The sequence below is a fragment of the Thermochaetoides thermophila genome (assembly GCF_000221225.1).
Source record: "Thermochaetoides thermophila DSM 1495 unplaced genomic scaffold scf7180000011815, whole genome shotgun sequence".
NCBI classification, from domain to species: Eukaryota; Fungi; Ascomycota; class Sordariomycetes; order Sordariales; family Chaetomiaceae; genus Thermochaetoides; species Thermochaetoides thermophila.
In genome coordinates this window covers 1,787,917-1,807,976 of record NW_006383031.1, presented here as the reverse complement: position 1 = coordinate 1,807,976, position 20,060 = coordinate 1,787,917, and the positions used below count along the sequence as shown (strand labels likewise).

Sequence of the window (20,060 nt, the reverse complement as noted above, 5' to 3'; positions counted from 1 at the left end):
CAACTTGCTAATCTGGTGAGGAATGGCAGGTGCGTCTGCTAGTTAGGATGAAAGAACCATAACTTCAGGATGGAGAACTCGCATGAGCCAACATCACAGTCATTTGACTATCTCCAGCCTCAACTCCTACCACCTTCTTATAAGGCATTAGCTATTCGGCTGCAATTGACCGAGATTTCGAGTTTGGCACAGCACTGTCAAAATGAGCCTCTCTGACACACGTTATTGCCCAGTGTGCCGCTCTAAACGTGACTCCTTTGATAATACAATGTTTCCTTGATAGTTGTGATGGATCATGGTTGAAAGGAGCCATTTGATCAACCGACTTCATCGTGAGTGCGAAACATCCTCTCTTTGATTGAATCGCTCAATGACAATGCCATTGGAATGCTCTTCAACATACAGGTCACAAGCAGGCAGCTTGGAAACATGCCAACCAGCTTTGGGAGAGGGACCGTATGAGAGCATTCTTTTGCTGGGATGAGGCCTAAGTCGGTCCACTCCTGAAACTCCATCTTGAGACTGTTGATCCCTTCAACAAGGGAGTTGAGCAGCCGCGCCATTTGAGGTACAACGCGATGTCATGAGCGATGGAGGTGGAAAATGGAGAATTTTGTCTCGCTACGGCACATGCTATGGGCCGTTCCGCAGCTCATTCAGTAGTTGACCAACGATCAAGGCAACAGTGGGGAGAGGGTACGTAATTTACATTTGGAAAACGATAAGTTACACAACAATTATACACAGCAGAGTTGTATTATGGAGATCAAGAACGCTTGAATGTTATGGAGGGAAATTATAGAATTTTCTAGAAGCATTAAGATGTCATAAAGAAAGTTGCAGATCAGGCGTTTTGTTGGAGGGTGACAATGTGATATAAGTAATTTCTGCCTGTAAGAGTGTGGGGCAAAGAAAAAGAACTGTTATCGATAAAGAACAACCATTCTGGAACACTGCCAATCACCTGACTTCGTGTTTCTCTGTGCCCCACCACCGTGTGCAGAAACCTACCGTCTTCATGAACGCGTCATTCGGCAAGGCCTTTCTCGGACCTTCTCATCTCTACACGCTTAACCCGCAAAGTACAGAGATATAACGGCGTAGCTGTTACGATGTGGCACAATTCAGAATCAGTTTTGCCTGTTACAGAGCGAAAACGCCCTGCTTCTGAAGAAGATCGCGCCATTTCTCCGCCGCCATTGAAGCGCAGAGCCCAGGCTGCTATCTCAAGTAAGGATGTTTGTTCCTGGATATGAATGATCGATCTATGCTGATAGCCTACCAAACAGAAAGCGCTGTTGTAAACTTCTTTACTCCGATGTCTAAGAGGCCTAAAGAGCGCATATTATGGAACGAACGCGCCCCAGGCAACGGCTTTCCTGCTACACTCCTGGTTGCAAAGTACACAACCGAGTCCGATTCTGACCCCCCTAGCAAGCAAACTATTAGTGAAGAAAAAAAGAGGACCAAGATCGCTGCCTTTGATCTGGTATAGGTTGGTTGATGTACTTTTGATGCCGACAAAGGTTAACATCCGACAGGACTCGACCTTGATCACCAGCGCATCCGGCAAACGCTATCCTGATGACCCAGCTGACTGGAAGTGGTGGCATTCAAGTGTTCCAGCGCGCTTGCGACATTTGTGTCATAAAGAAGGGTATGGTAATGTCGACTTACTCAATGTCATACTCCTGCTCATCCAATCAATCGAATAGGTACCTTGTGGTCATCTTTACCAATCAGGGAGGTCTGACCCTGCACCCTGAACCAAACTTAAAAAGCCCAAAGAGCCAAAAGAACCGAGTCCCCGTCTTTAAGCAAAAGTGCGGCGCGATCTTGTCCCAGCTAGACATCCCGACAACATTATATGCTGCCACAGCGAAGGACATCTATCGCAAGCCGCGACCTGGCATGTGGAACGAAATGAAGGAGGACTATGATTTATCAGACTCCGATATTGACTTTGAGAATAGTATTTTCGTTGGAGATGCCGGTGGCCGAATTGTTGATGCCAAGGGTCCCGGTTCTTCTCAGAGAGATTTCAGTTGCTCGGATCGAAACTTTGCCCACAACGTCGGCATCAAATTTCAAACCCCAGAGGAATTCTTCTTGGGAGCACAACCTCGCCAATTTTCTCGTGAACTTGACTTAGCGGACTTTCCTTTCACCAGGACGGGCCGACATGATGTTGTGGTGGAGAAGAAGAATGACAAGGATATCATCTTGCTAGTCGGCCCTCCTGGAGCTGGCAAGAGCACATTTTACTGGAAACACCTTAAACCTCTAGGTTACGAAAGAATCAACCAGGATCTCCTTAAGAGGTGAGTTGTTACCCGTTCCAATTTGATCCTCGAGTCAAACTGACGCTATGCTAGCAAAGACAAGTGCTTGAAAGCAGCCGCAGAATCCCTACAAGGAGGAGACTCTGTTGTTGTTGGTATGTTGCTACTAAAGACTTCCTTGCCATGTACTTGTCTAACCTTACCTCACAGACAACACAAACCCCGATTCGGAAACTCGGGCACAGTGGGTTGCTTTAGCGCGCAAGCATGGAGTGCCCATCCGATGTGTCTGGTTGAAGACCCCGCTCCCTCTGTGCGAACATAATGATGCCGTTCGTGCGTTCAACAAACAAGTTCGTCATCTTCCTGATGTCCTTTTCCCGCGTTAATTCCCGATTGGAATGTGCTAATTCTTCGCCCACAGTTAAACCCCGAAAACCGTCAAAGTCTTCCCAAGCTTGCTTTTAACAGTTTTGTATCGCGGTTTAAAGAGCCAACTATTGCTGAAGGCTTTCAAGAAGTCATCCCGATCGAGTTCCGGTTTCAAGGCACAGAAGAAGAGTACAAAGTTTGGAGTCGGTACTGGGTGTGATGAAGGCATGACCTATGGAAAATTGGTAGATATTTTTCGTTCCGACCCTGCTTCTTGCGCAACTTGGTCTCTTGGGATGCTATGCTAAGCACAAGCTCAAGGGTATGGCCCTATATTTGGCTACAGCGCGCATGAGAGTCGCTTTTCCACTTCCGTGCAGAAAAGGATTGTCAGGTCAATTCATCACTTGCAGGACGCACCTCCTTCCCAGAAGAGTCTCAGACTGTCTCTTCGGGGTCTCTTTATCTCGCTCAGCAAGGTTATGCATAAATCACCAGCCTGTACCTACCACCCCTTATCGGTGCGGCTAGACTGCTGGTAAAGCATATTTGAGTATTCCTGTCCGCTGGGCAATGCAAGGCTGGTAGGTAGTGATGCAGATCACTCTCACGACTTGGGAACAAGCATAGCTTTTCACGGCAACGCCACATGCAACACTCGCTCTTCGACCCAGTTCCAAGGCATCGGAACGAGAACCAAGTTGTTTTAATTGCACCGGCGATATGGGAAGAATGGCGAGTTCCTTGATTCCAAGAACAGAACATCCGACATCTTCAAGCAGGGTGCCAAGTCAATCAATAATGCTTATTCTTTCGCTTGCAGATATCATTCTTAACGTTGCATTGTACACAGTCGCCCCCAGATCAACTAACATGTCATTGTAATACCTTTTGTTGTTACAACCTTCACCTATCGGCTTGCAACGGCTTCGCATTTTTGAAGGACGATTTACGTAGGTTGTCGCTCGTGCCGACCTGTAGTTGACGATATGTGTTGCCGGATTATGCGCAGAATTTCGGAGGATTCCGACACATACATCCTCATGATATTGCTGCTCAAACGATTTTTTGAGAATGGGAAAACGGCAGGAGGGTTATGCAGGTCGCACCACTTCTCACGACCGGTCGTTTCACAGAAGGAGTAGATCCTGCGGCTTTGCCGGCCTGCACTGGTAGCGCACAGTACAATGATTTCGCCTCTGTATGCGTAACGTGTGGTGGCTAAATCATTAGATTACAGATCAGTATGTAGGTATGTAATTTATAACACCCACTTTAGTGGGACTTGCTGTTGCGGGGTGCAGTGTTTCCGGTAATTGACCCACCTGCCGAGCTTCTGGACTGGGCAGGTGGGGTTTGGATGCGATGGCAAAGTTGCCGATCCCTGTTTCTCAAGTTCTTCCCAAGCTCCACGTATGTCTGAAGCCCGAGCCGAGTTCCTGTTCCTCTGCTAGTATCCCAACCAAAGGATTCAAGGTTGTAGTAGGATATATCGCTGCTTTCCAGGTATTCTTGCCAAATTCCTGCAGATGCATCTACAAGTTCTAACGGAGCCAACCTTTTCTTGTATCCAAACCTCCAAATCCTAATGGCACCAGCTTCTCGTTCGTCATCGACTAGTTGCGAGTTGCGAGTTGCGACTCCCGGCATTACCACGCATCACCGTGCTTTTCCATAGCTGATAAGATAACTTCGTTGGCTCCGGCAGACGGCAAAACAAGAAGGTGCTTTGCTGATGCAACGTCGATGCAGCAACGGCGATCCGGCCCTCCTCCACTAAGATTTACGGTCATACAACGTCGTCGTCTATTGGCCAATCTGTTGCAAAAATTTCAATTCGGTCGACGCCTGCGGCCGGAGAATGTGGAAAGCTCACGAGATCCGGCGATGGCGATGCAACTGAGTGGCACATACGTGTTAAAGAAACATCCCACTGCTAGAGACGCGTTGTCAGCGACTAGCCGACTTACGTGCAGCACAAGGTCGAGACGGAGACGGAGGAGAGGTACAGAGTAACACCGAAGAGGCTCCTCTTATCAGTTGTCAACCCGACCATATTGGCGAGCTGCATCGAGAGCTGGATCTAATCTTCAGGCGTTGCGTTTGTCACATGCAGTCCATAGCAACTTGTGCAGGGCTCCCACGCAGCCCTCGCGGCTCCCCGGCGACATAACTGCAACCTCATTATCTGTGTCTTCTTCGAACCTTATTTACGCCATCCCACGGCGACGTGTGTTCGGAGCTTAAAAGGTGGCGGTCCCGTCCGAAGTCTTGTGTTTCGTTCCACCGATCCAAACCTACGGTTTACTATCAAGTGACCTCGTGGGCTTTTGACATAAATAAGCTGGGGTGTGACTTCCTTCTCGCCTAAGGTCGCCATTCCAGGTTTCGGTCACTTCTACCATCTTCAATCTTACTTGACTTTTTCCTCTAAACGTTTGCCTCCCTCTCCTTGCTTTCGTGTTGTTTGAGTTGCAACTCATGACTTCTCAGTCCCAGCGTGCCCCTGTTGCTGGCCAGGACGAAATCGACTTTTAACACCACGGAGAGACCCTTTACCCCACCGCTTCTTCAGAAGCTGCAAAGTACCAGCAGCAACGACATGAGTGCTGCCGTGGACGAGAAGAAAGTCCCGGAGGCTGAGCCCTATGTGGCTGATCCCGAGAGGCAGAGCGACAAGGTCGGCTCACTCAACGGGAAGGGCGCTTCCGACAAGCAAGGAGGGTCGCTTTTCAGCTCGGTCAGTGGGATTTTGGGTCGGTATTGGAAAAAGGTGGCTCAGCTAGTCACTTTCATGGTCTTCACAGCGTTAGTCTGCTCATTCGTGCTCTACATAACCGCTTATCCGAGCATCTTATACTAATGGCGTCACCTGCTATAGATGGTGGATTTATGGTCTTGTGAAGTACCGCCACACCGCCGGCAAAGGCTGGCTGATCCCGACCCTGGTGTACATTGGTGTTCTTGTCCGCCTCATCACCTTGTACATTCCAGCAACTCTCTTCTTGCGGCCTGTTCGCTGGGTTTGGATCCGTACTGCCGTCAAGGTTCATGACATGATCCCCGCACCGTTCCGCAAGCCTGCTGCTGCTCTCGTTACTGTGGCTGCGTTCTTGATCGGCACCTTCGTACCCGAAGAGACAGGTGACAACACGCGTGCGAACCGTGCTGTTTCCGTCTTTGGCCTGATCGTCATGATGGTGATCCTGACGGCCACCTCGAGGAATTGGCGACTGATCCCCTGGCACACGGTTATCGGCGGCATGCTGACGCAGTTCATTGTTGCCGTCTTTGTGCTGCGTACCAAGGCTGGCTACGACATGTTCAAGTTCATCTCGGACATGGCGCGCCAGCTGCTGGGCTTCTCTGGAGAAGGTCTTGCCTTCCTGACGAGCGACAGTGTTCCTGCTGTGGGCTGGTTCTTGACCGCTGTCATCCCGGCCATCATCTTCTTCATCGCGCTCGTCCAGATGCTTTACTACGTCGGCTTCTTGCAGTGGTTCATCCGCAAACTGGCTACCTTCTTCTTCTGGTCTCTGCGCGTCTCTGGCGCCGAGGCCGTTGTCGCAGCGGCCACCCCCTTCATTGGCCAGGGAGAGTCTGCCATGCTGATCCGCCCCTTCATGAACGACCTCACCATGTCTGAGATCCACCAGATCATGACTTGCGGTTTCGCAACCATTGCCGGCTCCGTGCTCGTTGCTTACATCGGCATGGGTTTGAACGCGCAGGCGCTCGTGTCGAGCTGCATCATGTCCATCCCTGCAACTCTCGCAGTGTCCAAGATGCGTTACCCCGAGATGGAGGAACCTCTCACTGCTGGCAAGGTCGAAGTCCCCAAGAACGAGGAAGACGAGCACACTGTCAACGCCCTCCATGCTTTCACTAACGGCTCCTGGTTTGGCCTCAAGATTGGCGCCACCATCGTCGCCTGCCTGCTGACTGTCATTGCCTTTGTCGGCTTGGTTAATGGTCTCCTAGGCTGGTGGGGTGGTTACTGGGGCCTTAGCGGCGAAAACACGCTGTCTTTGGAGTTGCTTCTTGGATACATCCTGTACCCTTTCACCTGGCTTCTTGGCGTCCCCAAGCAGGACGTCCGGGCAGTCGGCGTTCTAATCGGCCGCAAGATTATCATCAACGAGTATGCTGCCTTCAGCTGGCTTGTTAACGAGGAGCCTTACAAGTCGATGCTGCCCCGTTCGAAGCTGATCGCTACTTACGCTTGCTGTGTAAGTTTCATCATCATGACGATTGGGTAGCCGAGAACTAACGTTAGGCGCGCAGGGATTTGGCAACATTGGTTCCCTCGGGATTCAGATTGGCGTGCTCTCACAGATTGCCCCGAGGCGGTCCGGCGATGTCGTCAAGGTCGCCGTCTCAGCTTTGTTCTGCGGTATCCTGTCAACACTGACTTCTGCCAGCATTGCTGGCATGCTCTTTACTGATGACATGCTCCAGTAAACGACAAGGAGTAATGGTAAACTGTGTAAACTGTATTTCATTGTCTCAAGGTTGACAAATGCGTCTTATTTCGTTTTGATACCCAGGTTTGGAGCTTCGTTGAGGTTTCGTGGAGTGAAGGAACTAAGTACAGTAGTGTTTAATACAACGTTGATCTGGGTTTGATAGGGTTGCATTCTTAGAGTGATAACTGCATCTGTTGGGATTTACAATCTGTCTCCTCGCTGACTACTAGTCCTCCGTGATCCATACCTGAGTGCCAATACCGATTGTGACACATCCAACCAGTGTAGTGTTCGAGGATGTTGCACTAATATGCTAGAGGCGCTATCAGGTAACATCACCAGCACGGGTATATAACGGAAGGACACTTTCCAGAAGAAAATTAGAAGTCTTCTTCGAACCCCGCATTGGGCCAAGCCGCATGTAAGGGACTGAATGAAGATAAACAATGGCCAAGCACACTTGGCATGGTGGTAGTTGATGGACCCATTCCTCAACCCTTCAAAGCTTTTAGATTTAGAATGCCGTAAACTTCCGCTCCAATAATGTTCGACGCCAACATTTATATAACATTATAAATTACCCGGAGATTCAAGCTTACATTGCTTTGTAACCAAGCGTCATGGGCGCCGGCATTTACCCGGCAACGTCCGAACGGAACGAATGGAACGGTAACGACAAAGCGCACCGAGTACAAGTATATAGGTTCTGTAGACAGATTCGGACGCGACTTTACGCTTGCAAAGTGTGGCAAAGTTTATTCTCCTCACAATCCAAGCTACTGAGATGTATCTACTGTCTGCCCTGGCTGCTGCCATCCTGGCCCCCATCACCGGGCTTGCTGCCCCGGCTGGTGATGTGATGACAGCTCCCCCCCTCCACAATCTGTATGCTCGTGAGAACCTATGCCATCTGCCGTCTCCCCCGCAGCTTTGCACTCCGAATGCTTCTGTCACGATTGAAGAGACTGCGTTGAGAGCCTACAAGTTTTATCGGGCTTTCGTCGTGGATGGCGATCCCCGGACTATGTTTTCTTACATTGACAACGTCTATCTGGTGAGTCCCGATGCTCGGCCAGGAACATCACATGCACTAACGTCAAGCAGCAACACAATCCATGGTATCAGAGCGGACCGCAGGTCATCTGGCCGTTGTTCTGCAACGGCCGCAAAATCGGCACGGAGGAGAGCACGAGCTGGTGCTTTGATGCCAGCACCAACATGTCTTATGCTCAGTACTCTGTTGTCGATAGGTGGAGATGGGTTGATGGTTGTGTTCATGAGCACGTAAGTCACACCTCGTCCATGTTTTCTGCCCCAGTTCGCATGTACGTCTTGGACATGACTAATTCCTTTACAGTGGGACCAAGGCGAGAGGATGCCTCCCAAAGAGCAGTGTTACCAGCTTCCTCCTGAGCTTCTGAACTCGTGAGCAGATACATGAAGTCAGGGAGAGGGGTGTGAGAGGAGTCTAGGCAGTGAGAGGAGGTTGTGAAGTTGGTTAGCTGGCACCCTATGCCATCAACGGGAAATGAAGTCAATCAATGTTGCTTGTATATGATGTCAGTAAAGCAATTTTTGTCTTCTACCTGAAACTATCTTGGAGGGTCTGTTCGTCTTATGATTCTGACTTGACGTTTTGACTTGCCACAACGCCGGAGAAAGAACACGTTAGTAACACGGAGAGTTACGTCCGCAGGAAAAATGCGAGACAGCCATACTCAATTCTCAAATGTTGGAGATTCCTGATAGAATTAACAAAGGAGATATCGAACCGGTGGAGAAGCTAGGGCATCCGTTGGTTGTGATCCTTCATGATAAAAACAACAGATGCCAGATCTTACCTCAACGAAAATCTTGTTTAATTTCATTCGCGAAATTCCCTCCCAGCACAATCCCACTTCCCGCAGTAAGACAGATACCATATCAACTACACTCGTCCTCTTTGTAAGTTGCTCAGGATGCTGTTCTTCCTCCAGCCAACGCTCAGAGAGAAAGAGATCGGTATCAGGGCAAGATAGTTTCCTTGAATCCGTGATATCCAGCAATGGAGCCCCTATCATGGTGCCTTCAGGCACGAGATACCCCGGGATCGTGTCACCCCAGGTCCTACTTCCCTGTACAGAGGGGCTGAAACAGGAAGTAGAATTCCCAGCCCTCCTCCAATGACTGCCTGCAAGTAGCACAGCTGACGGGCTTCTGAGTCCTTTCCTGGAGAAGAGATCTTACTACCGGCAATTCTATCGTCGATCTCATGTCATAGTTTCACATAGAACAGCAGGTCGTTAATGAGATGGACCATGATAGTTTCCATGGCCGTTCCTGTTGCATCGGAGCCCGCAATAGTCATGTTCAGCGCTTCTCGGAGCAGTTGCTCTTCAGTCACCCCGTACTGAATGAAGGATGCTAGGATGCCAGGAACTCAGGTAGGGTTAGAGGCAATTTTTTCGATGATTTCTATCGATATCCTGGTTAACACTAGTCGTCAGCCTCCAGAATATAGTGCTGATGCGTGTCTGTGAATGACTCACTTGATCAAAGGTTCGAAGCCAGATGACTGAGACTTTTGGGCAAAAGGGATCGAAACAAATGGGAATGCAGGATATCGATGATTGTCAGATGTTCAGAGGTAGTCCCAGCAAACTTTCACCATCTGTACTGACAGTGTGAGGTAGTCGTAAAGGTCTTTGTTACGTTCCAAGTACCCGATCTGCTTCCCAAAAACAATGGCATTGATTGTGTCCCAGATGAAGAAGTCAACCTTTTGTTCGACGTCAACCGAATGGAACTCCGTACTTGTTGACAAGTAATGTGTCTCCAGGAGGTTGATGAAGCTAGCAATCTGCTTGTCAATTGTTCCTTCTATGCCAATTAGAATGTCCTTCTCAGGTAACTCTTGGTTAGACGGGCAAAAAGTCAATAACCTGGTTAAGGAGACCATCTTCTTACCCCTGGGGAAGCATCTGCTGACGAAGCTTGTAATGTTTCTCTTCATCCTGGATTGAACCTCTGCTGTCTTCACCAGGTTCGAAACGGAAGGACTTATGCGGTAGAGACATGTTACAGTTAGTTCATATTGTAGACAACGTCCCATGAATACTCACAAATTAACCTCTTACGAATTGACCTAACAGCAACCATCCGGCGCAAAACATCAGGGTCATTGGTAATCAACTGGTTGGGGCAATTCTGACTAGGAGTCCTGGAGACATTCGGTTTCAGGAAAAGGCACTCTCTAACCAGTTCCTCCAGATTCAAAAGGAGTTAAGTAGTACCGTGATTTTTGCCATAAATCCTTCATATCCCAAGCCTTCAGGCCAGTGAGGTTGTGGCAGTGCGCTCAATGTTTAACCAGGCCCGCTCTTGGTGGTCCTCTGATATGCCAAAACTGGCGCCATTGAACTAAGGCACCTATCACAACCATCACCGAAAGGGTAACAAAGAAGAGAATGAAATGCCCTGTCATTTTCTCTAACCCTGTCACTGAGGGCTTGATGAACTGACAACTCCTATTGACGAGATATTGCAAGGGAACGGCCTGTGCTAAAGTTTGTACTATGAATGAATCAAGAGTTCCTACCAGCCATCGGGCTCACCGTGCTCGATGGTAAGTCACATCATGACTGATTCCAGTGGGGGATGCGTGGCGTGAAGGTTAAACCAGCAGAGGGTTCTCAGAACTGCATCTACTGCGATCATTCTACGGTTTAGCGCCGTTTCTTTTTGCAGCATTCGTTCAGCCAGAGAGATCAGATGGCGCCAACGTGAGACCCGCATGTGCTCTACAAGTATATACAGTGTCGATGGCGATGCTACCGTCGTTGTGGCCCATGGCGCTTGTGATTTCGCAAATAACAAAGTCTCTTAGACGAGTTCAAGAACAATATGCTTTAGTATTGTTCAGAAACCATGCTGGGGGTTGCGCCCCAGGAGATAGAGGTACTCGCTTGTTACCCCAGGAGCCAGGTAAAGATAGAAGCCTCATCTTGAAGCAGGCGAAACGCTTAACAATAGCACTCAGACCAACGCTCAACATGTCCACGGAAACACACACCCCAAAGCAATGTAGCGATAGAAGCCGATCCACGCCATCTCTAGATCAAGACAACGGGAGCACGCAAGCATTGCTCACACTTTTTCTCCTCTCCTTCTCACACCTCACTCTCAAGCCTGCCCTTCAAGACAGTAGTACCCAAGCCAAACCTCCTTTTAAGGGCCTTCCAGACCTCCACAATAGCCATATACACCGCCACACACGCAGACACAATCCCCCATTCCCACGTAATAGCGTCGTGCTTGAACACAGCCCTGTTCACCACGGGCAAATAAATCACCGGAAACACTATGACGACTCCGGCCGTGACAGCGCCGAAAAGGAATTTATTTTGCCAAACGGTCCTGCACAATGACAGAACACCTCCCGAGTACCGTTCTGGGTGCATGTTAAACAGCGACCGGGTGAAATGCTTCGCCTCCCAGGCCGTGACAAGCAAGAGGAACGTGAGCGTAGCGAATGTGGTCGCCCGCGCACGAAATGCGACCAAACATCCCAGGGCAAAGTCCTCGTTGCAGCCCAAGCCTAGACCCTCGTTACGAGAGACACCGTAGGCGACACTGGTGAAGGCGGCGAGGCACAGACCGCCCATGGCGGTGCCGTAGACAAACTTGTCGACGATGAGTTCGCGGTTGAAGACGCCGATGGATAGGTCATGGGGAGGGCGCTGCATGATATCTGGCTGGGCCTCTTCAAGACCGAGGCCAAGGGCCAGGAAAGATGATGTGACGAGGTTGGCCCAGAGGATTTCGAGAGGAGATAGAGGGAAGACGGAGATACCATGGGGGTCTTTGAAAGCGAGGCCGATGAGGAGCAGGAAGACTTGGGCGATGTTGGAGACTAGGAGGTGAAGTAGGAACTGGACTGTCATTAGCATGCCGTCTAGTGTTTGAGACCTGTTGTAGAGAAAGCTTACCTTCTGGATATTGTCAAACAGACGCCTGCCCTCCTCAATAGCCCTAACGATAGACGCAAAGTTATCGTCCGTCAACACCATATCTGCCGCCTCTTTGGCGACATCACTACCATTCAGACCCATAGCAATACCGACATCAGATTTCTTCAGCGCCGGCGAATCGTTCACGCCGTCTCCGGTCATGACACAAAACGCCTTGCGCCGATGAAGAGCTTCAACCATGCGGACCTTGGTCGTCGGACTGCACCGAGCAAGTACCAAGGGCAGATGGTCCATTGCGTCGATCTCGGCATCAGTAAGATTGTCGAAGGCGGTGGCTAACATGACGTCGTTGGGTCCAATTAGAGCGCCTTTTTTGAGGATGCCGATTTCGTAGGCTATGGCGGTAGCGGTCTTGACGTGGTCGCCGGTGAGCATGTGTACCTGGATGCCAGCGTCCTTGCACTTTCTAATGGCTCCAGCTGTCTCGGGCCTTGGAGGATCGTAAAGACCAGCCAAGCCGAGGAACGTAAGGCCTCTTTCGACCGCTGAACGTTCAGGGGTAGCCGTCTTGATGATTGGTGAAACCTTTTCTGTGTCCGCATTATCAGATACAAGACCAAAGTCTCGAGGATCGACCATCTTCTGGGCGACACAGAGAACACGGAGGCCCTCGGCAGCCAACGCCTCGGCTCTGGTTACGGCTTGTGCCTTCAGCTCATCAGAGGCATCCAAGAGAGGAAGGATGGCCTCGAGAGCACCTTTGGTGTATGCGTAAGCCCCTTGTTCATCCGTGTAGACGACTGTCATCATCTTGCAGGACGAATCGAAGGGGTATTCGGCAAGGAGCTGGCGATTGCCAGGCTCCAATAGCGTTGGCTTCCCCATGCCCAAACGCATGGCCAGAACCTGCAAGGCAATCTCGGTGGGTTCGCCAACAGCGGTGTAGGCTGATTCAGTCTTAGTGACTAGAGAGTTGTTACAAAGAGCAACTGTCTTAAGAAATGCCGTCAACAAGGAGGCCTTCGTCTTGTCAAAGATGCCCCAATTGTAAATCTCATCACCCACATGAACGCTTCCGCTCGTGGGGTCGAAGGGATGAGTGGTGTTCCGGATGGACATCTCTGTGCCGTCGGCAAGCCAGAGTTGCTTGGCAACCATCTTACCTTGGGTCAGCGTGCCCGTCTTATCGGAGCAAATGTTGGTCACGCCGCCAACAGCCTCGAGGGAAGCCAGCTTGCGAATTATGACGTTGCCCTTAGCCATAGCACGAGTGCCGAGTGCGGTAGCAATGGTAAGGACAGCGATTAGAGACTCTGGGATCACGGCAACAGCCACGCAGATGCCGTAGATGAGCACCTCACTCGTCACCTTCCAGCGACTGACGGAGAAGACGATGATGGCCAATGTGATAGCCAGGGCAAAAAGGAGTAGAGCAAATTTGCTCAAGGAGACCTGCATCGGGGTGCCGTCCAGGCCCAGCAGAACGCGCAGTCCGTTGCGGAACCGGATCCAAGCCTCCTGGACACGGCCGGAGTCCACGTCGGCCGTCTTACCGGAGCTTCTCTTCAGCATAGCCGCAATTTTGCCGACCTCAGTCATCATGCCAGTAGCGACCACAATGCCAGTGGCACGGCCTCGCGTGACGGTACTAGCCGAGTAAACCATGTTGGCGCGATCGCCCAGCGGGACGTCGCGGTCCTTAAGGATAATCTCGGCATGCTTGCTGACGGGTACGGACTCGCCCGTGAGCAGAGCATCATCCGTGGACAGGTTAATACTATGTACGAGACGAAGATCGGCTGGAACGATGTCTCCAACATTCAAGCGAACCAGGTCGCCTGGAACTAAGGTCTCTGCCTTGATCGTCTCGGCCTTACCATCCCGGATAACCTTGCACGTAGGGGCAGACAACGCATAGAGCGCCTGGATTGTCTGCTCCGCACGGTAGTCTTGGAAAAATCTAGGGAAAACGATGAGAAAGCTGGACTGGCGGCATGTCTGGCCGGGGTAGCACTCACCCGACCACGATGTTCAGCAGGATGACTGCTGCAATGACGCCGCCCTCAATGTGGTCACTGATGGCGAACGAAAGAATCATGGTCATTACAAGGACCTAAACTTGTTAATCAGCCATGACGTTGAACTAAATTGACAAAGCGATCTGAAAAACGGTCGCACGGCAGCAGTATCGCGACAGTGATGCCAGTCACGTAGCACTCAGCAGTGTGAGACTTACAAGAGTTAAGCTGTTGCTCACTTGTCTTATGAGTATCGTGAGCGGGGATAGCCCTTTAGCTCCCTCAACCTTGTTGAGGCCATGCCACTGAAGGCGACGGCCAGCCTCGGCAGGGTTGAGTCCATTTCTGTACTGGTCAGCAATGCATTGGTGGTGATGTTGAGCGTCGGTAATTCGTAGTGAGGTCACCGATGCGAGATCGAGATCGGATAGTGGATCCAGCAAGTCGTAGGGTGGGGGAGCCTCAATTACACCCAGACCAGCACTAGACATCATTCACACAGGGACCTCAGAACGCTGTGATTGGCCTGGGACAGCACTTACTCGGCATCAGTATCGAGAAGAGCGCACACATCGGGCACAGATAGCGTATGAGCGATTTCTGGGAAGAAAGAGGGAGCTGTGGCGGCGACAGTGTCAACGGTGCTCGCGAGCGAAGCACGGCCCGTGCCTACAGTGATAGGAGTGGCATCGGCATCGGTATCGGTAGCGGCAGCAGCACCAGGTTCAGCATCGGCATCGGGCCCGACCGTGGCATTCACGAAGGTGCCGGCAGGGGTCGGCGATGGAGAGATTGTAAAGGCTATAGAACTCTTCGACTTTGGGCCACATATAGGAGGCTCCGTCTGCGCCTCGACGTCAAGGTCGTTCTCTGTCCCCATTCAATAGAGTGTGTCGCCGATGATAGCCCAGCGAGTCTACGCAGGGGAAAAAGAGGAAGGGAAGGAAAGGGAAGAGAAGGGGGTAGATTCGAGAATCCCAACGGGCGGCCAGGGTTTAAAAGAAGCATGACCTGCTTGGTACCAAACCCGAACAGTCAAAGACGGCCCTTGGACTCATGGTCTCACCCGCAACGGTGTCTGGGCGCGCTGCTCACGACAATCCGCCACGGCAAACAACGGACAGAACCTGGAAGGCCAGAAGCTGTTCCTGTCGGTTGTCTGAACGCCTGCGGACGTTGTGACCTTGTTCCCAGCCTGCCAGCTTCTGACAGATGGTGCCGTACTCTCATTTGCTAATCGCATCGCTTGTCAGCCACGGTACCCCACCCAGCTGGCAGACCACGGCAGTGCAAGACCTTGGCAGCGCTTCTGATTGGCCGGGTGTCTTATCCGGTGCTTCTTCGCCCGCATGCCTGGAACGCATGCGCCTTGGCAAGCTGCAGCACACAGCCAAACAAGTCACCTGCTCCCTTGATTGCCTGATAGCCTCACAATAAGCCCAAGATCTTCAGCTTGCTGTCAAGTCGTTGAGATACCGCTTATTTGTTGGCCTGTCTCGAAAACGCAGTGTTCTTTCCAATGAATGATTCTTTGATGTTGACCGGTCTTAATCCTCAACGTCCCACTGTGGGACAGTCTGACCGCTCTGGCGTCATCGCTCTCACACTTGTGTACCCCTCCTCCTCAACGCTTCTGGAAGGGTTCACTTCTGTTCTGTGACAACGCCCGGTCACCGACGTTTCAGTCCTCGAGATATGCGCGTCGCCGTGATTATCGTATCCGATTCGCGCCAACACCGCACCCGGGATCCTTTCCAGCATTCTGATATGGGTGAGACCGCGAGACCGTTGGTCCGCTGCCCCGCTCCGGTCGTGACAACCGCCGGGCTTCCGGTTCAGGAACCTTGATTGATCCAGGATCCTACAAGATGCTACCCGTCCTGCGTCATCACCCGGAATCGCCAAGCTGTTTCCCCGCATCTGGTAATCCAGAAGCGTGTTCTGGACTTCTAACCTCTATCCAATTCCAAGCCCTCAATTTCTGCAATCACGCAGCTCGCCCCTGTCGGGTGGAAGTTGTTATTTCTCATTTGTAGTCTTCGCTGTAAGATCCCGAATCACATTTGCGCAAGGTTTGCTAGAACCTTCTTTGCTGCTGGTGCTCGTGTACGACAATCCAGGTATGTCAATAACCAAGACAAGCAAAACATCTTGGCAGTTCTCAGTTTATCACTTCGATTGTTGAGAATGGAAGGTGATAACAGAGTTGAAAACGAGAACGTAAGTGCTCCGGTCAAGGTTACATGAAGTTACACACCTCTCCCCTCCTTTCAGATCGTTGAAGAGAGATATTTTGCTCACAGACTCTCTGTTCTTAACGGTTGATGCTTCGAACATGCACAGCCACAGCCCTCAGAATCAAGGGCCGACAACTTCTCAATTGACAGCCAAGAACACAAGTGACTTCAACCACACCGTCATTGCCTGGTTATTCCATCGGCAGCTCACACTTTCTCTAGATCTATTGCCTATAGGAACATGCCTTTACCCGGGCTTATATGTTTGCGGATGTATCGTCGGGATGAGTACATATTCTGGAGTTTTGAGTTTGACGCTCCTATTAAGCTAACATTGGCCTGCAGAAAATGCAGCCTGTTAGTTATTAGAGCCTTTCTGACTCAATGTCCTTTCCCCAAAGAACACCCTTGATCCCCACAGCCTCCATAAACACCAGACTCTTGCTCAGCCATGACTACCAGCAGCACCTCGCCTTGGGGCTTTTTCTGACTTGATTGTAAATCGGCAAGTAATCTCGAAAGTTGACGTATGGCGAATTTTTTTGCTCCCCAAAGTCCGAGACTCGATATCACGACTGAGACTTGGTAGCTGTCCAGCCTGTTCTCACCTGCCATCTAAGGCCCTAAAATTATCTTCACCAAACACTGACATCTAACTCAGAATCATTCCTCCCGATAAGTAAAGCCCAACCATCCTACAATTTCCCCCAAGTAGATGCAGCTTCGCCACGGAAATGGTCACCGTCGAGCCAGTGTTACCCATCAGCCCTACGTCTGAGCTTCCGAAGCATTCAAGAGCGTGTAGCTCAGTTGGTAGAGCGTTCGCTTAGCATGCCTTTACCACCTGCGAAAGGTCTTGGGTTCGATTCCCAACTCGTCCATGCCCTTTTGTTATTGGGATGTCCACTGCTTTCCACACGCTGATTGGCTTTATTTATCGTTCTTTGTTGGCGAGTAGAAGTGGCTCGTGACAGTTGCGTTTGATAGTAGCGCCTTCTGTTTATATTCAGAGGCTCATGGTTTTGTTTTGGTTCACGATAGTAACTATTGTGACTATGAATCGCTGATTGGTGTCAATAGAGCCCCCAGCTCCAAAAAGGCGTGACAGAGTGGTAAGGCTTCTTGTGCTACCGATACAACACGTGCCACATGGTTGAACCAAAGGATTTCTTAAGTATACTTCTTATGAAGAATGCACAATGCAGATCAGGCGCGAGTTTTCAGCTAGAGTTTGGTCAGAGCCTTTGACTCATCTTGTTGCCCTGTTCAATTTTTCAATTTCAAAACAAACAGTTTGTGCAACAGATCCCATAATATCCAGCAATATCTCAAAATCATATCGGAGCCAACTAAATACCTAGCTAAATGTCTAAGGGACAATCAGTTATCTCAGCCGTAATATCCGAGAACACATCAACAAGACCATCAAGATGGGATCATTAGTCTTCGTAACATATGAAAAAAGTCCAAAAATGAGAACGACGCTTCTTAACGGGGATTGAGCCCGACGCGGGGGTCGAACCCACAACCTTGAAATGACGGAGAACCTTGTTGAGGTCAGGGAGATCCTTCTTAAGAGTCTCACGCTCTACCGATTGAGCTAGCCGGGCGGATCACTCTCGCTCAGAGTAGGTGGTAGGACTGGATGACTGTATTGAACAAGGCCGGAAGTGAGCCAGTTAAAGGAAGTCTGGTCTTATGCGTGTGGTCGGAAGGGGGAAGATTTCTTTAGCTCCAAAGGTCCGAAGTTTCACCTCAAAACAAGTCCTGACTATATCTTCAGGGTTGCGCCCTCGGTTCAAGGTGCGTTTGTCTTCAAAGAATTTGAAGGGAAGACAACAAACTCAGAATCAAAAGGCAAATCGAAAAGCCTAAAGAGCAGTTATTACAAAAATGTAGGCATAAACAATTGAGGTCCAACTTAGCAGGATGAGGTGAAGCCCAACCGCTCAAAAGGCAAAATTGAAGAACAATGCCCAGTAACAGGATTGAACTGTTGACCTTCGCATTACTTAGTATAACACTGAGATGTTATATTAGTACGACGCTCTAACCAGCTGAGCTAACCGGGCAGAGAACTTTTGCAGGAGAGGTTAGTTGGGTCAATCATGAAGGCACTCGACCTCCGAGCACTTCGGAGAATCTGCTGTTTCCCAGGCCTATGCCAACTTTGGCTCACACCCAAGTGGAGATGTAAGATGTGGCGCTGGCAAGCTGTTCGTTGAGATGTAAGACTTGCTTCTTTGCTCGAAACTATGGAGAGCTGGTTACGCCCTTGAGAAACGAGTATCACAGCTTTCTAGACTTGAGAGTTAGATCACAAGATTCAACCTCGTCGCAGCCATGACTTATCACCACTGTCAAAGTTAAATTATTGTTGACCATGGGCTTGTGACGCTGCTGGCATCGTCGTTTGACCCCTAGCCACTAAGTATCCGACATTTACTCGATTACTTGGGGTAAGAACCAAGTTGTCTGCATCAGGTCTGGCCCCACCACATCCAACAGAAGCTCTCAGGGCATAGTTTTGAGTAGGGGCATATCTTGGGATTTCAGTTCATAAAACGAAACAGTTATGGTAAATCGTCGAATATGTCTTTCATCGAGGACGAAAGACAAAGATTCCGTAATATCGCGGGAGCACCGCAAAAGCGCAGCGAGTTGCACGACATCGACTGCAATCACATGCAAAGACGCAAAATGAGCCCTTTTCAATTCCCAGGCCAAGACGCTGGGGAAATGGCAGGGTTGGAGTAGCGCGGTTGCAATCCGGTTGCTTGAAGACGTCACCGCTCTCGCTAGCATCAAGCCACAGCGTGGAGGGATACGGAGTTAAGACTGTTTGGGCCGAGTGGGTGGGCATCTCACACTTCTCCGCAACGTCTACCTAATTCTACGCATCCATTGCGTAATGGAGCAAAACAGTATTCTAATAATTCCGGCGGTGCACTCCGATGCAAGAGTGAATTTCGTCACTAGATATGGAAACGATCAAATTGCGACGAATGCCGTTGGGCTAGGGCGAAATGGCTGTTTGACCATTTGTCATTGATGTGGCATTGGAGGTCCAGAAAGGCACTGAAGCAATGAAACTAAACTACAGTGCCATTGGGGGACATGGCGCCATCCCGGCCGTAACTTGAGACGAACAGCCCATCTCAGGGAAGAGAGCCGGATATTAACCAAACAATTTCCGTGTGTCAAGACTCATTTGTCTAAGAAGTCGTGGTGCTGGGAAGTTGAAGTCAAGGCCAGCCGAGGTTGAGACTTGTCCGAGTTGACCGTTAGCGAAGTTGCCGTTCCCTCCGTGTTAGTGTAGGATTCCTTCGCTGGTTTAGCAGCGGCTCTGAGGAAGCTAAGTGTGGAGACTCTGGTGCGCTTTCAGAGCTGGATCGTCATTCTGCCTGAACGTCAAGCGTAACAACTCTCCAGGATCACCTCATCACAAGCTTGGGGACTGCACTAGTCTCGGAGCCAAGGGCGAGTCATGTTTGCTTGCGCGGGGGAGGCAAACATGGCTCCGAGAAGATGTCGGGGCTCAGGCAGCGGCGTTCCTCAGATTGATAAGGGTGGGTCCAGGAACAAAGCGGAGACAAATCAGAATGACAGAACAAGCAACGGAGCGTTGGCGCAGCGTGCAGAAAAGAGGGGCAGCATGCCGCTGCCATGTGGGAAAGGGAAGCACAAGACACGAGACGACGCGCCGCGCTTCGGGATGCCAGAGACTCGGAAGGCC

General features: G+C 50.4%; 4 protein-coding genes and 3 non-coding genes across 7 annotated transcripts; 4 read left to right on the top strand and 3 right to left on the bottom strand.

The window, feature by feature from the left end:
- Positions 1-1,112: 1,112 nt before the first annotated feature.
- CTHT_0021000 (uncharacterized protein) lies at positions 1,113-2,874 on the top strand (the record flags this gene model as incomplete). The annotated part of the gene is made up of 5 exons (XM_006692508.1): positions 1,113-1,230; positions 1,880-2,321; positions 2,376-2,437; positions 2,493-2,635; positions 2,707-2,874. 5 exons carry the CDS (start codon positions 1,113-1,115, stop codon positions 2,872-2,874), a joined length of 933 nt encoding a protein of 310 aa, XP_006692571.1.
- Positions 2,875-5,256: 2,382 nt separating this feature from the next.
- On the top strand, positions 5,257-7,115 carry CTHT_0020990 (putative nucleoside:sodium symporter protein; the record flags this gene model as incomplete). Its single annotated transcript, XM_006692507.1, has 3 exons — positions 5,257-5,462; positions 5,536-6,883; positions 6,939-7,115. The coding sequence occupies 3 exons, from the start codon at positions 5,257-5,259 to the stop codon at positions 7,113-7,115; spliced, it is 1,731 nt and encodes a 576-aa protein (XP_006692570.1).
- A 789-nt stretch (positions 7,116-7,904) lies between these two features.
- CTHT_0020980 (uncharacterized protein) lies at positions 7,905-8,549 on the top strand (the record flags this gene model as incomplete). Its single annotated transcript, XM_006692506.1, has 3 exons — positions 7,905-8,174; positions 8,246-8,404; positions 8,478-8,549. The coding sequence occupies 3 exons, from the start codon at positions 7,905-7,907 to the stop codon at positions 8,547-8,549; spliced, it is 501 nt and encodes a 166-aa protein (XP_006692569.1).
- A 2,719-nt stretch (positions 8,550-11,268) lies between these two features.
- CTHT_0020970 (P-type ATPase-like protein) lies at positions 11,269-14,967 on the bottom strand (the record flags this gene model as incomplete). Its single annotated transcript, XM_006692505.1, has 5 exons — positions 11,269-12,030; positions 12,088-14,029; positions 14,088-14,182; positions 14,306-14,570; positions 14,630-14,967. The coding sequence occupies 5 exons, from the start codon at positions 14,965-14,967 to the stop codon at positions 11,269-11,271; spliced, it is 3,402 nt and encodes a 1,133-aa protein (XP_006692568.1).
- Positions 14,968-17,119: 2,152 nt separating this feature from the next.
- CTHT_0020960 lies at positions 17,120-17,205 on the top strand. The gene is given in 2 exon segments: positions 17,120-17,158; positions 17,168-17,205. It is a non-coding gene; the product is annotated as a tRNA-Ala (tRNA).
- A 620-nt stretch (positions 17,206-17,825) lies between these two features.
- On the bottom strand, positions 17,826-17,934 carry CTHT_0020950. The gene is made up of 2 exons: positions 17,898-17,934; positions 17,826-17,861 (listed from the first exon to the last, which is right to left on the bottom strand). It is a non-coding gene; the product is annotated as a tRNA-Lys (tRNA).
- A 363-nt stretch (positions 17,935-18,297) lies between these two features.
- CTHT_0020940 lies at positions 18,298-18,396 on the bottom strand. The gene is made up of 2 exons: positions 18,359-18,396; positions 18,298-18,333 (listed from the first exon to the last, which is right to left on the bottom strand). It is a non-coding gene; the product is annotated as a tRNA-Ile (tRNA).
- Positions 18,397-20,060: the final 1,664 nt, after the last annotated feature.